At 48.1% G+C, this 14466-nt stretch overlaps 1 protein-coding gene across 2 annotated transcripts in view; it reads left to right on the top strand.

Annotated features, from left to right (window-relative positions):
* HDLBP (high density lipoprotein binding protein) overlaps window positions 1-14466 on the top strand; it is an 829415-nt gene that overhangs the window by 791663 nt on the left and 23286 nt on the right. For both annotated transcript variants that reach the window (XM_069618106.1, XM_069618107.1), the window contains exon 27: window positions 241-378. In XM_069618106.1, the coding sequence (XP_069474207.1) occupies window positions 241-378 (138 nt within the window). The remainder of the gene's footprint in view (window positions 1-240; window positions 379-14466) is intronic.

Here is a 14466-nt window from a genome sequence, read left to right as displayed (position 1 = left end):
ATCAAAAATATACTTATTTTTAATGTTTATAAAAAACACATCACATTCACAATAAATTAGTGTGATTCGAACACATTCTGAACCACTCTCTGTGTATACATATTCCACAACTTCTACAAATGGCATAGTTTTGCGCCCCATAACTAAATTTTTTATTTTGTTTTATTTTAAGGAAATTACAATGTTTGCTGGTACATTGAATTTGATGACCGCTGTTCATCTTGTGTTTTGACTTCGTAGATGTCCGATGTTGCTGAAAGCGAAGCCATGCAGTCCTACAGTAAGTCCCACCAAGCACAGGGACCAGACGAATCAAAGCAGCCATCAAGGGGTTTCGTAGTGCGGGACGCTCCCTGGACTGCTGGTGGCAGCGAAAAGGTGAGCAGTAGATGGTGCAATGTGATGGAAAGAAACTGCATGAATGGCTGAAGATTTTATGGATCAACAATAATACACTATCAACAAAATATACATCTTTTAATAAAATGTATTTTTCCATTACTCTGTACATCTGTTTTTGAGAGTGAGCAGATTTTAATTCAGCTTTGTCGGGGCCAACATTAATGCACAAACTTACTGTGGGTTTTTCCGAGTTATCCTTGTTAGGGAGATTTTATCACAACCCTGTAGTAAGGGTTGTGAACTAATCAAATGTAGACTATTCTCTCCAAATTGGAATCTCTGGCAGAGCAGTTGGGCCACACTGGGGGAAGGAAAGAAGGTAGGTGGACCGTGTTGAGATGGATTTCTAGAATCTGGCTTGGTGGATAGATTTTAGATCATTTTAGTTATATTGAACAGGGAATTGTTGGGCAAGATTGTGTGCAATACTCTTTGGAAGACTACAGCAACCTTGATCTCCTGGCAATAGGAACACAACTTTTCTTATAAGTCTGTAATACACAGATTGGTAGTGTGGCTGAGCAGCCAGGTCTTCAAGAGGGGTCAATGTGAGCAGTAGGGTTGTAACAGAGTTTCACAGTGACAGTTATTCAAATAAACACTTGCACTCAAGGTTTCTTGATTAAACTATTACTAATTTATTTAACAGTCAGTTGTATAAGCCTTCTTCAGAAGGGAGCAGTACATGTAACAATTATAATATACTTAAACCCACTCTTAGTGTCTCTAAATCAGATGATGCCCATTGGGGATGGCACACAGACACTTCCTACACCATCAGGTGACTTCAATAGCTAGGACACTGTGGACATTGATTTATCACTGGTACATTTAGAGCAATACTGAGTTTGGTGCAAAGGTTGGATATAGGAATAAAACAAAGGTTAACAAACAACGCATAATTCATACAGGAAAGTACTTTTTGAACCTTCCAATGTCAAGTAAATTCAACCCTTTCCTGGGGGGAGTCTCGGGGAGGGAGGACAGCCAATGTTAGTTGAACAAAGTCTAGGGGATCTGAAGATCTTGGCAGTTAAGTACAAATCTTGCACAATGTTTTTAGAAAAGTTTGTAGAAATAAAATCACTTTAAGGGTCACAAGCTGTGAGGCTTATGACGGGCAAAGCTGTAAGCAACTCTGCACGGGCAACACAGACAAGTCTCAACTGAGAGCAAGTAAGGCTACACAAGAGTTAAGTTCTTTGTCTTTGCAGTACCTTTAGTTAGAAGAAATGGTTCCAGCTGACTTCTGTTCCTGTACAGCTGTGCAGATCCTGGTGTTCCTGGCCCCAGTTGTGGGGACAAGAGGGGGGACTCCTGCACTGCACGGGAATGTCTAAGAAAGCAAACAAAATGGACTCACTTCAGTTCCAGTAGCTGTAGATTCAAGAACACAAACTGGTGTCCCTCTCCCTGTTTAATCCTAACCAGCCTTGAGAATGGTATCCAGGTGTCTTACGAGTTGATTAGTCCCACCAACTCACAGGAAGAAGCTATCCTTGGAGGAGCTTCTCTGTCAAATTGAGTTTGGCAATTCGGACCTGCATCAGGGCTTCACCGGGCAAACCAATGGTCCAGTGGTTGCAGCAGTCGTCTTCCAGCTCGTCTTCGTTTCTTTCATTCCAGTGGTCGACTCTGCTTCCTGTCCTGGAGACTCGCCTGTTAAAGTTTTCTCCCTTTCATTCCAGCCTAGTTATCACTCACCCAGCAGGGTGGCTACCCTTGCCGGACAGTCAGCCTATCATGCCAGAGTGCATTTGGATCTCCTAGGAGACTAAGCACAGCGAGTTTCGGGCACCTCCCTCACTTCCTGCCCACCCCAAACACTCAGACGCCAAGGGCGGACTTCAGTCCTGTAGCCCGCCAAAGGCACATGAACAAAGGGACCAAACCTGGTTTGTCGCTCAGAGACAAACACTAGAAGGACCTTTCCAAAAGGAAATGTCGAAAAAAGAAGACCGGTATCAGTTTACACAATGGGTCTTAAGGCGCCATCTTGAAAAACATGCCTCCGGTGATTTTTAGCTACTGGTGTTCAGTCGGGAAAAATCATGATAGTTCCTTGTAAAACCACTGCCACCAGCCTTTTCAATAGGAAAGGGTAGCATTTAATAATAATAAATTGACTGTTACATGAGTGTTTAGACACAGGGAATACTATGCAACCCCTCCAGCACTCTGTACTCGGCATTATCTGTAATCTGACTTTTATAACTGTATCATGTAACCACTTCCTTCACCTAAAGCGCCCAGATACCTCTGGGTCAGTCGCGCTATATAAATAAAATAAACAAACAAACTCCATTGTAAGATGGTGTGTGCTGGGTCTATGAATTTGGAAAAGACTAGTAAAGTCAATTTCACTTTACATTCTCTGGGAAACAGTAGTTCATCCCAGAGAAGGTTCCCCTGTGTCACTGCACTGAGGGTGCTGTGTAACACATGAAAAGATGATGCCTATGGAGTTATCTAAAACTCCATAATCGGAGAACACAAATGTAAAACACACCTCAAAACACATGAGAAAGTGGTAAAAAAAAAAGGCTCAGTCTCTCCAGGTAAGAAATCAAGTCCTCAAAAATCCAGCAAAGTTGCTGGGGGGCTCTAAGGTGAAGGGAATTAGCACATTTATGAGAATTCTCCCTAACGGGGGATGTCCTTGTTTTGTGCACAGGAGTGATACTTTTATTTCTTCCTGAGACCTTTGGTTTCCCCTTTCTCTTTCTTCCTGGAATTAGGAGTGTTCTTCTTGTGGACTGGTTGTTATAAGTACCTCTGTAACAACCCATTCAGAGTCATATAAAGTGAGCTCCCTGGCCTTCCTAGTCTGTCCTTTTACTGGGAGGTCTCTCCCATGCACCTCATTCTGTACACTGACCGATTTTCTTAGTCATGTTATTGCACTGGATGATAGCTGGTAGTATTGGAACCACCTGGAGAGGGCATCCAGCAAGCGTAGTGGGACCTTTGGGTGCCTTGGCATCATCTTCTGGTTTGAAAAAGGTTTCATCCACTACTGTAATGCTGGTCCCAGTGTCTTTAATGGCAGGTATCTCCTGTCCATTAACAAGTACACTGTCCTTGTAATATTCTTTTGTATTATCTGGAATAGTTATACACATCTACATTCTGCTGTTCCCACAGACCCAGGGACACTAAAACACTGGCTGAGACTCCAATGGGGTCTTCAGCCAATATAATTAAAGTTTCCACTTGCCATATAAACTTCGCCCTCAGGGATGAAGGCTAAGGAGGCAGTGCAGACCCCTGAAGGTTTACCCTTGCATCTGGGTCCCCCTTTCACATGGTCAGTTGACCCACAAGCATAACATTTACTAAATGTTTTCTGGAATGGGGGCTTCTGCTGACCTCCCTCTGTTTTGGCACCAGAGGTTTCACTAGACTGACCTGGTTTCACATATGGTTTACCCTTCTTATGTTTGTGGCCCTCTTTTGCGTGGTTGGATTTAGAATTCTCTTTATCTTCCTTGTGCTGCTTCCCCTCATCCTTTTTGTGAGTGGCCCCGGAATCCTTGTGAATAGCCAGATGGCAAACCCACAAGTCGGCAACCTTTGCTAGCTTCTTGGTAGCGATCTATTTTGAGTCAGACAAATGCTGCCTCAGCTCAGGAGAGCAGGCCTCAAAAATAGATTCCAACAAAAACAGGTATCTCATTCCTTTAAAGGTAGTTACTCTGTAACCCTTAAGCCATCCATCTAGGTTTTTCAAACATTCACACACCCAGGTCCAAGGGGTACTATCAGTCTTTTTGAGGGTCCTCAACCTCTTGAGGTACTGGGAAGGAGTTTTCCCAAACCTGGCTATCGGAGCCAGCCTCACATTCTCATACTCTGTCCTTTCAAGTTCCCCCACCTTCATTACAGCATCAGTTGCAACTTGGGGGAGCCTAGACAAAAGCCAATGAATCGACTGATTCCCTGTGAGATCCTGAATCCCATGATTGTATTCAAAAGCACTCAACCAATCCAAAATATCATTTTTTACATCAAACATACTCACTGATTCTTTGGGAAGGCGAGGCCTCTTTGTACTGGAAGACCTAGAGGACTCTGGGATAGAACCATTTTCTTTCTTTTTTTTGTAAATTTGTTTTTTTTGAGTTTACAAATGTAAGTCATGTTACAGAAACTATTTCAACACTTAAAGTTACAAAAACAAGCCCCAACAGTTCAGTGTGTTCGAAACATATACTACAAAATGGAATGTTCTGAGTTGGGTCATGTATGGGAACATGACTCTGCCACCACAAACTCCCTCCCCCCTGTGGGTCATGCAGTTCTTAGCTTCGTCTTTGCAGCGTTTATCGACTGAGGATCACAATCTGTGTTTTTAGGGGTCACTTCTAGAGTAGGCGTACGTGAGGATGATACCAGGGCATATTGTTCAAGTTGATTCCTGCTCGTCCTCTACATGAGTGTTGGTTATGCTATGAAAAAGTCCACTGGAGAGGAATTTGTTCTTAAAATCCATCCATAGGGCCTCCGCCTGTGATGATCTGCCATGTAATGACGATGTTATGTGTTCCATTATACATATGTTTGTGGCAACATTGATCCCTTCACGTTTGGTGGGGACCGACGGAGACTTCCATTTCATAACGAGTGTTGCTCGAGCTGCTATAAATAGTTGAGGAGCAAGGTCTCTTATTCTGGTCCATCCATCCTCATCTTTCTCGAGGCCGAACAGTATGAGGTGAGGGTCAGCTACTCTGATAATGCCGTCAATCTCTTAAATCCAGCCCAGAACTTCGTTCCAGAAAACTTTTATTCGGGCACATCCACACCACATATGCCAGTAGTCGGCATTTTCCCCACATCCTCGCTAACACTTCGGGTTGGTTGTTTTGAACATTTTGGATAGTCTAACAGGATCATATTGCCATCTGTGTAATAGTTTGATGGCGTGAAGTTTATATTGGTTCGAAATGGATATTTGTGTAGCAGCTTGACAGATCGTTCCCCATAGATCCGGGGTGAACTGTTCACCGAAATCTCTTTCCCGCCTACCCTTCAATGACTCTGTGGTCCTTCCTCCTCCTCCTATTAGTTCTTTATACATAGCTGATATCAAGCCTTTCATTTCTGTTCTTGAGTCTAGTATCTTCTCAAAGGGCGTGAGATCTCTGTTTGGGCTTCCACTTCGGTCTCATGAGAACACCCTTTATTTGTATATATTGGAAGGTAGATGGTGTGCCTATTCCGAGGGCCTCCGATAGTTCTGGGAGTGGGATAAAGGAGTCCTTTTTCTGCAATTGTCCAACCTTCTCTAAGCCAGCTTCATACCACGCTTGTAACCTTCCCACATTTGGAATATGGTCATTGATTCCAGGGGACCATAGATGGCTAAGGGGGGGGGCAGGCCATGTAGTGATGTGTTGCATGTTTTTGCCCTGTGTCCAAATGTCCCATATAGTACTCAGAATGGGGTGATCCTTAAGTTTCCTGCGAATTCTCCTCTTGGGAGACCAGAGCCACTCGGATATCATGACTGGTGAGAAATAGTGGTTGTCCATATTGACCCATTGGATGTTTATATCTTTGCAGAGATGCGGAATTAATGCTCTGAGTTGGGAAGCTTCATAGTATTTTTGTAGATTAGGGAGCCCCACCCCACCCTTCTCCTTGGGAAGTATTAGTCTTATATGGGATCCTCGGTTTCTTTCCTTGCCAGTGGAATTTGACGATGGCTCTTTTGGTCTCAGCAAAGAAACTGTTTGAAATTCTGATGGGCAACATTTGGAAGGGATACAGGAATCTGGGAGGGATACCCTCTTGATCGCATTGTCACCCCAGCCATGATATCGTGAGCTTATCCCATCTTGACAAATCAGCTCGGAACTGTTGCAGCATGGGGGGAAAGTTTGTCTCATGAAGGTCCTTCAAGTTTCTAGTAATTTGTATCCCCAAGTATTGTAGTTTTGAGTGCTCAATTTTGAGACCTAAGGCGGCGAATTTAGCGGCATTCGCCTCCTCCTGGCCCTGTAGGGGGAAAAGTGTGGGCTTGGTTTTGTTTACCTTGAAGCCAGAAAGTTTGCCGTATTCCTCTAACAGGAGGAGGGCTCGAGGGACAGAAGTTATGGGATTAGTAACGTGAAGGAGAATGTCATCTGCGTAGAGGGCTCCCTTATACTCTGTTGTTCCTAATTGGATACCTTCCAATATGGGGTCTGCTCTCATTGTAATTGCTAAAGGCTCTAGGGAAAGTGTGAATAGGATTGCTGAGAGGGGGCATCCCTGGCGAGTTCCACATTCTAGGTTTAACCATCTAGAGTATTCACCGTTTAAGAATATTGATGCTTTGGGATCCGTGTATACTGCATGTATTGCCTTTCTAAACCTCAGGCCCATCCCTACTTTGTGTAATACTGCCTTCAGAAATCCCCACTCTAACCTGTGAAAAGCCTTTTCTGCATTGATGGAGAGAAGGACTGGGTCATTGGACATGGTTTGGGACGCGTGGATAAGGTGTAGTGTCTTACGCATTGTATCAGCCCCCTGTCTCCCCAGTATAAACCCAACCTGGTCGGTGTGTATGAGTTGTGGCATTAATGTTTCCAACCTTGCGGCGAGGACTGTACATTTTTGCGTCAAGGTTGAGTAGGATAATAGGGCAGTATGAACCACATTTCGTGGGATCTCTTCCGTCTTTGGGGATAACTGTGATCAATGCCCGGGTAAAGGAGTGGGGGGGGTCCCAGATTCAATTATTTAATTGAAGAGTTCCGTTAGGAAAGGCGTTAATGATGTGCTCAAAGTTTTATAGAATCCGGCTGTGTAGCCGTCCTCCCCTGGGGACTTGAATATGGTTAATCTTTTTCTAGCGTCCTGGACTTCCTGTTCAGTTATAGGGTCCGACAATGGGGTTCTGTTAGGGTCGTGCAGCGACGTTTCCTCTTTCACACTTGGTACCCACAGTGGGTAGCACCTACCGAATTGGCGTGGGGGCACTTGCGTCCAAAATCTTGAGCGTCAGTTCACGATAGTGGGGAGTCACTGCGTGTTACAGTATACGCTTACGTATGGGGTTGTCGCCTCCTGGTAATCGCGGGGGAGTAGCTGTGGGTCTCCTGATGCCTGCTGGGATAACAGCCACTAGATTGGTGAGGAGGGTTTCACTCCTCCGCAGGGAGTGGGGGCCGTAGAGTCAGGTACACCGTTATTGCGGAGGGTGAGGGATGCTCTGGGATGTAGGCAGTTGTGCAGTGCGATGATAATGATGTTCTCACTTGGTCACGCTCTGTGGGTTCCTTACCTCCTTATGTTACTGAAGCGAGGGTCCTTCTGTTTGTGGCACAAGTGTCCCCTGTGGTTCAGACCCTCTGTTGGTGTGCCGCATGCACCAACCGCAATCCTCCGTCTATTTTGCTGAGCTTGACGACATCTCAGTACCCAGCAGCATTCAACACCAATGTCCACACGCTATCCCCAGATCTATATATGTTCAGTGACCCCCGGAAGTTGACTCTGGTCTGGACCCATTATGCCAGCGCTACATTTGTTACCTTGTCAGACTGGGGGAGAACTTGAAGGGCATCCAGGCTCTCTTGAAGGCTGTTCCCCAAGATGGTACCTCTGGGCTCTATTTGTAGTGTTCACTCAGTGTTGTCTCACTTGACCAGGCAGCATTGGTGTGACTCACAGGGCCAGACCACACCTCCCGAGCGGCAGTCCTGCGCTCCTTAGCTCGTGTCCTGGTCCCCCTGGAGGGTGTGGGTCAAGGAGAGTGGTTTTGGCCTGTGTGGGCCCAAAAGGTTTGGGCTCGCGTGTGCGTGCCCAGTGCACCGGCAGGTGCTCTGCTCGTGCCTTGTGGGGGCGTCGGGGTTGGATGATGGAGGGGGTGTGCGCACTCGTTCCATGAGTGCTGTGGTGTCCTCACCGTATTCAGGCGGAGTTAGCTCCGGACTTGCAATGTTGGAGTGGGGGGCAGGGGGACCGGGGGCACTCAGGGGCACAACCAATGCCGGTCCGACCCAGATGGAGGACCCCTCCGAGTGTTGGGTCTCAAGTGGCCTCTGCGTGTTGCGTTCTGGACCGGGCCTCAGAGCGGGCCCCCTTGGAGAGCGAGAGCCCGCGGGTGAGGCGAGCGGTACGCGGCAAGAGGCAGTCACCTCCTCGCTTCGTCGATGGGGCCAAGTCTTTGCTGAAGGTCCTTCTCACGCTGTGCTCTGTGGCAGTATACCGCTGTGTCCGCGGCATCCCTGGGGTTACTGCATCAGGGTGTGGCGCACTTCAGTGCTCGGGTGACTCTTTAGTTTCCCTTTCGCACTCACCAGCTTACAGAGGCCGTTCCGCGTTGCGTCTTTTTGTTGCCAATGCCTGGGCCGATTTTCTTCACATTTTCGCCCACTTGGTGGGAGAATGTTCAGACGGTCGTCGCTTTGTTTCCAGCCTTGGTGGGGGAGGGGGGGTCACATAAGTGGGGGCTCAATCCACTTTTTGGGGCCCCGAGAATGGAGCTCACGCAAAGAGCATTGCTGTCCCTGCGCCCCCTGGTGGCCCTTTAGAACCATTTTCAAGAAACCATTCTTTCATTTCAAGAGCATGTTGCATTTGTAGTTCCCTGAGTTGGCTGTCCTGATGTTTGGCTTTGGCTTGAGCCTGTATTCTTTTGAATTCCAATTCAAGTCTCATTTTTTCAAGAGACACACATTCTGGACTCGGTGATGGAACTTGTGGGGTCCCAGTGGCCAAAGGTTATGATATGAAACAATATGATATGGCATTTATAATGCGCCTATACATAGGTGTTTCAAGGCGTGACGGGGTAAGGGAGGGGGATCAGATAGATGACAGACATTTGATTGTGATGCTTCTGTGTAACTTCAACTACTGCTCACATTCCCTCTTGGGATAAGCCTGGCTGCTCCGCTCTCTACCAGAAAGTGTGTGGTACAGACTTATACAAAAGGTTGTTTTTTTTGCTTACACCTGTAGTCCTAATTGTGTATGGTGGTCCCAGATGGAACTGCATGCAATTCTGCCTAACAGACCTGAGCTCCAGGAAGCTCCTCCGAACTCCCGGGAAGCAGGACTGATCAAGCCTGAGCCACCTCAACAGAGTGCTGGACCCCAGATGAGAGGAAAGTCTGAAGTGGTATCCGAGAACCGCTGTGTTGCTATTTGCTTGACGCGAGGAGCTGAAACCGTCAAGTGAAGCTGAATTGAAGTTTGCCCATTGCTGCCGCTGACCTTCCCATTGCAGTACAGGAGTCCCCAGACGTCCTCCCTCTTGTCCCCATGACTGAGGCCCAGGAACAACGGGATCTGCAGAGCTGTACAGGAACATAAGCCATCTGGAACCCTTTCCTCTAACCAAAACTACTGTAACACTAAGGGGACTTGCCTCTTGTTGTGTAGCCTCGCTTGTTCTCAGTTGAGACTTGTCTCGATTGCTTTTGCAGAGTTGCTTGCGGCTTTGCCCTTCACACGCCTCCCAGCGTGTGGCCCTTCCGTTATTCTTTATTTCTACAAACCCTTCTTAAACATTGTGCAAGACTTTTAATTACCTACAAGAAGTGCTTCAGTTCACCTATACTTTTGCTCTATTGACGTTGGCTGGCATGACTCCCTGAAAGACTCGTCTTACCTCTGACTTTGTTTTTTACCTTTCCTCCAGGAAAGGGTTCATTTACTTTGCATTGGGGGTTAGAAAGTGCTTAACTGCTTAAGAATATTTGAGTAACCTTTTTGTTTTATTCCCAAACCCTTTTCTTTGACACCAATTCAGTATTTCTCTACATGTACCAGTGATATATTCATGTCCACAGTGTCCTAGATATTTAAGTCGCCTCAGGGTGTAGGAACCATATGTGTGCCATCCCAAATGGGTACTTTCTGATTTAGAGAAACTAAGAATGTGTATTTTGAAGTGTATTTGTGTGTTGCTTATATATTGCTCCCTACTGAAGAAGGCTTATTGAACTGACAGTTAAATTAATAATTGTTTAATCAAGAAACCTTGACTGTAAGTTTGTTTGAATACTTGTTACTGTGAATCTCTGTAAAAACCCTACTGCTCACATTGACCCCTCGAGATGAGCCTGGCTGCTCATCCACACTATGGACTCCTCGCTGGAAGGCTGGGGGTCCACTCTGGACAGCCACATCGTCCATGGAGTGTGGACCCGGCAGGAGCAGGAGTCACATATCAACTGGCTGGCACTCAAGGCCATCTGGCTAGCTCACAGAGCTTTCCTTCCGCTCATTTGGGGCAAGACCGTCCTGATCCAGACCGACAACTCCACCAGCATGTTCTATGTCAACAAGCAGGGGGTACCAGGTCCCTTCTGCTGTGCAGCCTAGCGGTCAGCATGTGGGAATGGGCCCTGGAGAACATCTACCTCACGGCTATCCACCTCCCGGGGGAGGCCAACTTGGAAGCAGATAGGCTCAGCAGACTGCGAGCAGGCAATTACAAATGGCAATTGAACGCTTAGGTGCTGCTGGAGGTCTTCAGCAGATGGGGGCATCCTCAGGTGGATCTGTGTGTCTCCTGGAAGAACAGGGAGTGCCATCAGTTCGCGTCCTGGCATGAGCAGGGCCCCGTCTCTCTGGGCGATGCATTACAGATACAGTGGGAGGGCATGACCGCCTATGCCTTTCCTCCCACGCCCTTGGGCCACAGGGTAATCCGCAAGATAAAGGAATCGTGTCACCTCAGCATTATTCTGATAGCGCCATGGTGTCCGGCGAGACCGTGGTTCTCCAAACTGCTCAGCCTCACGTACAGACCACCCATTTACCTTCCGATGGGGCCAGGTCATCTACCTCAAGCCACAGAAGATGGCCCTTGAAGCGTGGTTCTTGAGCAAGTCACCCTTGGGTGCCTGAGCCTGTCACAGGCTAACCTGGAGTTCATTCAGGGTGCCAGGAGCAAGGCTACCAGGAGCCAATACAAGAGTAAATGGACTAGGTTCTGTCATTCGGTGGACTCTAAGGAGATCGACACTCTTAAGTACCCGCTGGATGATGTGCTCTCCTTCTCGGCACACCTTGCACTCTCAGGGGTACAGGTGGACACATGGCGTACCTGTCTGGCAGCCAAAGGGGCCTATAGAATTTCAGACGTGGAGGTCTTCTCTTCCAACTCGATGGTCAAACATTTGGCGGGCTTGTCCAGGCTCTACTTGCCCATCAAGAAGCCACACCCTGTGTGGGACCTCAAAGTGAGGTTGGGCGTCTTGGCGCACAAACCCTTCGAGCCAATGACGTCCACGGACATCAAGCTAGTCACCATTAAAATTGCTTTGTCAGAGGGCCTCAACTCTGCTCGCAGAGTCTGCCGAGATCCAGGCTCTGGTGGCCTCAGAACCCTACACCACTTTCCACAGGGATAAGGTGGTCCTGCGGACGCACCTGGTATTCCTACCTAAGGTACCCTCTGCTTTCCATATAAACGAGGAAATAGTCTTACCTACATTTTTTGCTGATCCCAAGGACGAGGCTCAGAGTCTTGCACTGTGTGGATTTCAGGTGCGCTCTGAAATTCTATCTGGACAGGACCAAGGGTTTCTGCAAGTCGGACGCACTGTTGGTCACCTTTTGGGGGTTCCAGGCACGGTTATCAAGCATCCAAGGCATCGATGGTTGCAGCCATCAAGGGGGCCTATGGAGGGCCGCACAAGCCGCTGCCAGCTAACATGCACGCTCACGCTGTTAGAGCCAAGGCCATGGCCATTGCATTCCAACAGGAGGTTCTGTGGCAGGTCATCAGCAGGGCGGCCACCTGGGCCACCCCTTCGGCTTTCTGTAAGCATTACTGTTTGGACGCCTGCTCTAAGTCAGACGCGGGCTTCGGACAGGCGGTTCTAAGGAAGCTATTTGCTTAAGGGAGGGTCTTTTCTCCACCCAGGGGCTACATTCAGTTGTAATCGCCCATGCAGTATGGAGTAAAGGGGATGGGACGCAAGAGTAATTACTAGTTACTCACCGTAGTGACTAGCGTACTTAGTCCCCTTTCCTCCATACATCCCACCATCCTTCCCCCTAATAATACTGGTGTCATTGGGTAATGTTCAATATTGTCGACGCGTCAATGGGGACTGAGGAGTAGTGCCGGAGTCAGGCGAGCACATACTCCCAGGGCCGCTCCTTTAAATTTAAAGGGGACAGTGTTTCTGGTGAAAAGGTTTTCATCTTCCGTCCCTAGCGAGGGACGCTCATGCAGTATGGAGGGAAGGGGACCAAGGACGAAGAGTATGTTAGTCACTACGGTGAGTAACTAGTAATCTATAACTGAACCCTTGAGTGTGTTACCTGGTTACTTGTATTGGTGGATTTCATTGCTACAGCTCACATTTACCCTTCTTGAGATAGGCCTGGCTGCTCAGTCACAATACCAACTTGTGTGGTAGAGACCTATACCAAACGGTGGGTTAACTAATAACAAGCAGATAAGTGTTGTGTGGTCTCACACAGTGTGACTGCATCAAGGCTTACTTAACAGTGCGTCATGTCAGTTAATGCACCCGAAGGCCCTACAGGAATGGGCGGCGACAATATTCACTTTCAGCCACAATTTGGAAGGTGAGGTTCTGGGATTTTGACGCGCCGAAGATCGGGCTGTTTCGCACGTGGACAAGCAGGAGCATTGGAAGAGTTAACACTTGCTGAACGAGTTCTCATCACCACTCTTCTTCTGCCTCACCACTCTTCTTCTGCCTCAAAGAAAAAGAGCCTCCTCTCGAAGGGTTCCCCTGAGCAGTCGGCACAGTTGCCTTTTCCAAATCTGTCCTCCAGACAAGAGGAATTTATTTTTTGTTTATTTTTACAGCGGCTACACACAAATACTTGACATCTTTGCCCAGGCGTAGGCGGTGACGATGTGTGCTTCGGATGTGGCGCCGAAGGTCCCACTGCGTGTTCATGACCAGTAGGGTACCCTCAGAAGACCACTGCTGCATGCCTAAGGGCTTGGCATGGTCCAGAAGGATAGCCAGGTCTTTCGGCACTGCCATTCCTTTGCTTTCGGGTGGTGTGGCAATGGCGTTGTGGACTCTGCAGGAATACGTCCCACCCCCCAGGGACGACTTTTATGTCTGATAGGGAAGGTGACCAGATCTACTTTTGACTTGAACCAATGGGTTCTAGGGAGGGCAGAGACTTCCCGGGCAAATTGTACAGGGGTGAGGACATGCTGGGCCTGGCAGAAGACCTTCAATGGGCCAGTGGCCCATTAGAACATCTTAGTAGCTCCCACCTCACATGCGCCTTAAGCTGCTTTTCAGTGACTGATGGCGAAGGTGGCTGATGCTCGGGGGCACTCTGCTCCGGTCATGTCCAGAGTTCAATACGCTCTGATGCATTACAGTGAAGTGCCCCAAAGAAGGAAACGCTTCTACCCTTTAAAGTGACGGTGGAGGCCCTTGTATGGGTAGTGTGCAAAATATCTGCATATGTTTCGGCAGTGGACAGGAGCCTGGCGAGGAAGCACTGCCAGGCTCAGTAGTGCACAGCTTTCCTTTCCACCCACGCTTCACCTGAAGGCCTGGTGGTGCAGGCCACGACAGCGAACCTGAAGACCTCTATGTTGCCATCCTCTAGACCGGACAGGGCGAGCAAGAGGTTTGACGCGTTGGACAAAAGAAAATGTTTGTGTCAGGCAGTGTAGCACTGCAGGCCGTGAACGCCTCTTGTGCCATGCTAAAATTCTCCTTCGGCCTCTGGTCCTCAGTAGCCAATGCAGCGGAGTGCATCCCAGAGAGAGAGATGAGAGATGAGTTTTTGTCCTTCGTCTTGGACGGCATGGAGACATGACTGGTGCTGCAATCTGGACTGGACTGGATGCAGTGGGCTGCGTGGGCAGGTCCATGGCCACTAGCACGGCAGTCAGGCACCATTCGAATGGATTGTGTCCTCTAACGTATTCCACATCTTTGACATGTAATGTCCACAGCTGTGCACTTCGGACACTTTTTCAGCAGAGGGCGTCCTGCGTCAGACATCGGGTTGATGTCCCTCGAAAGCCTCCGTCGAGGGCGACCTCACCGGATGTTATAAATGGGACGCACGGCACCCATAGCCCCACGAACGTGTTGCTTCGTG

Source organism: Ambystoma mexicanum, chromosome 10 (genome assembly GCF_040938575.1).
Source record: "Ambystoma mexicanum isolate Mex_15411 chromosome 10, UKY_AmexF1_1, whole genome shotgun sequence".
Lineage (NCBI taxonomy): Eukaryota > Metazoa > Chordata > Amphibia > Caudata > Ambystomatidae > Ambystoma > Ambystoma mexicanum.
The sequence above is the reverse complement of the archived record's forward strand: the minus strand, read 5'-3'. Positions and strand labels throughout refer to the sequence as shown.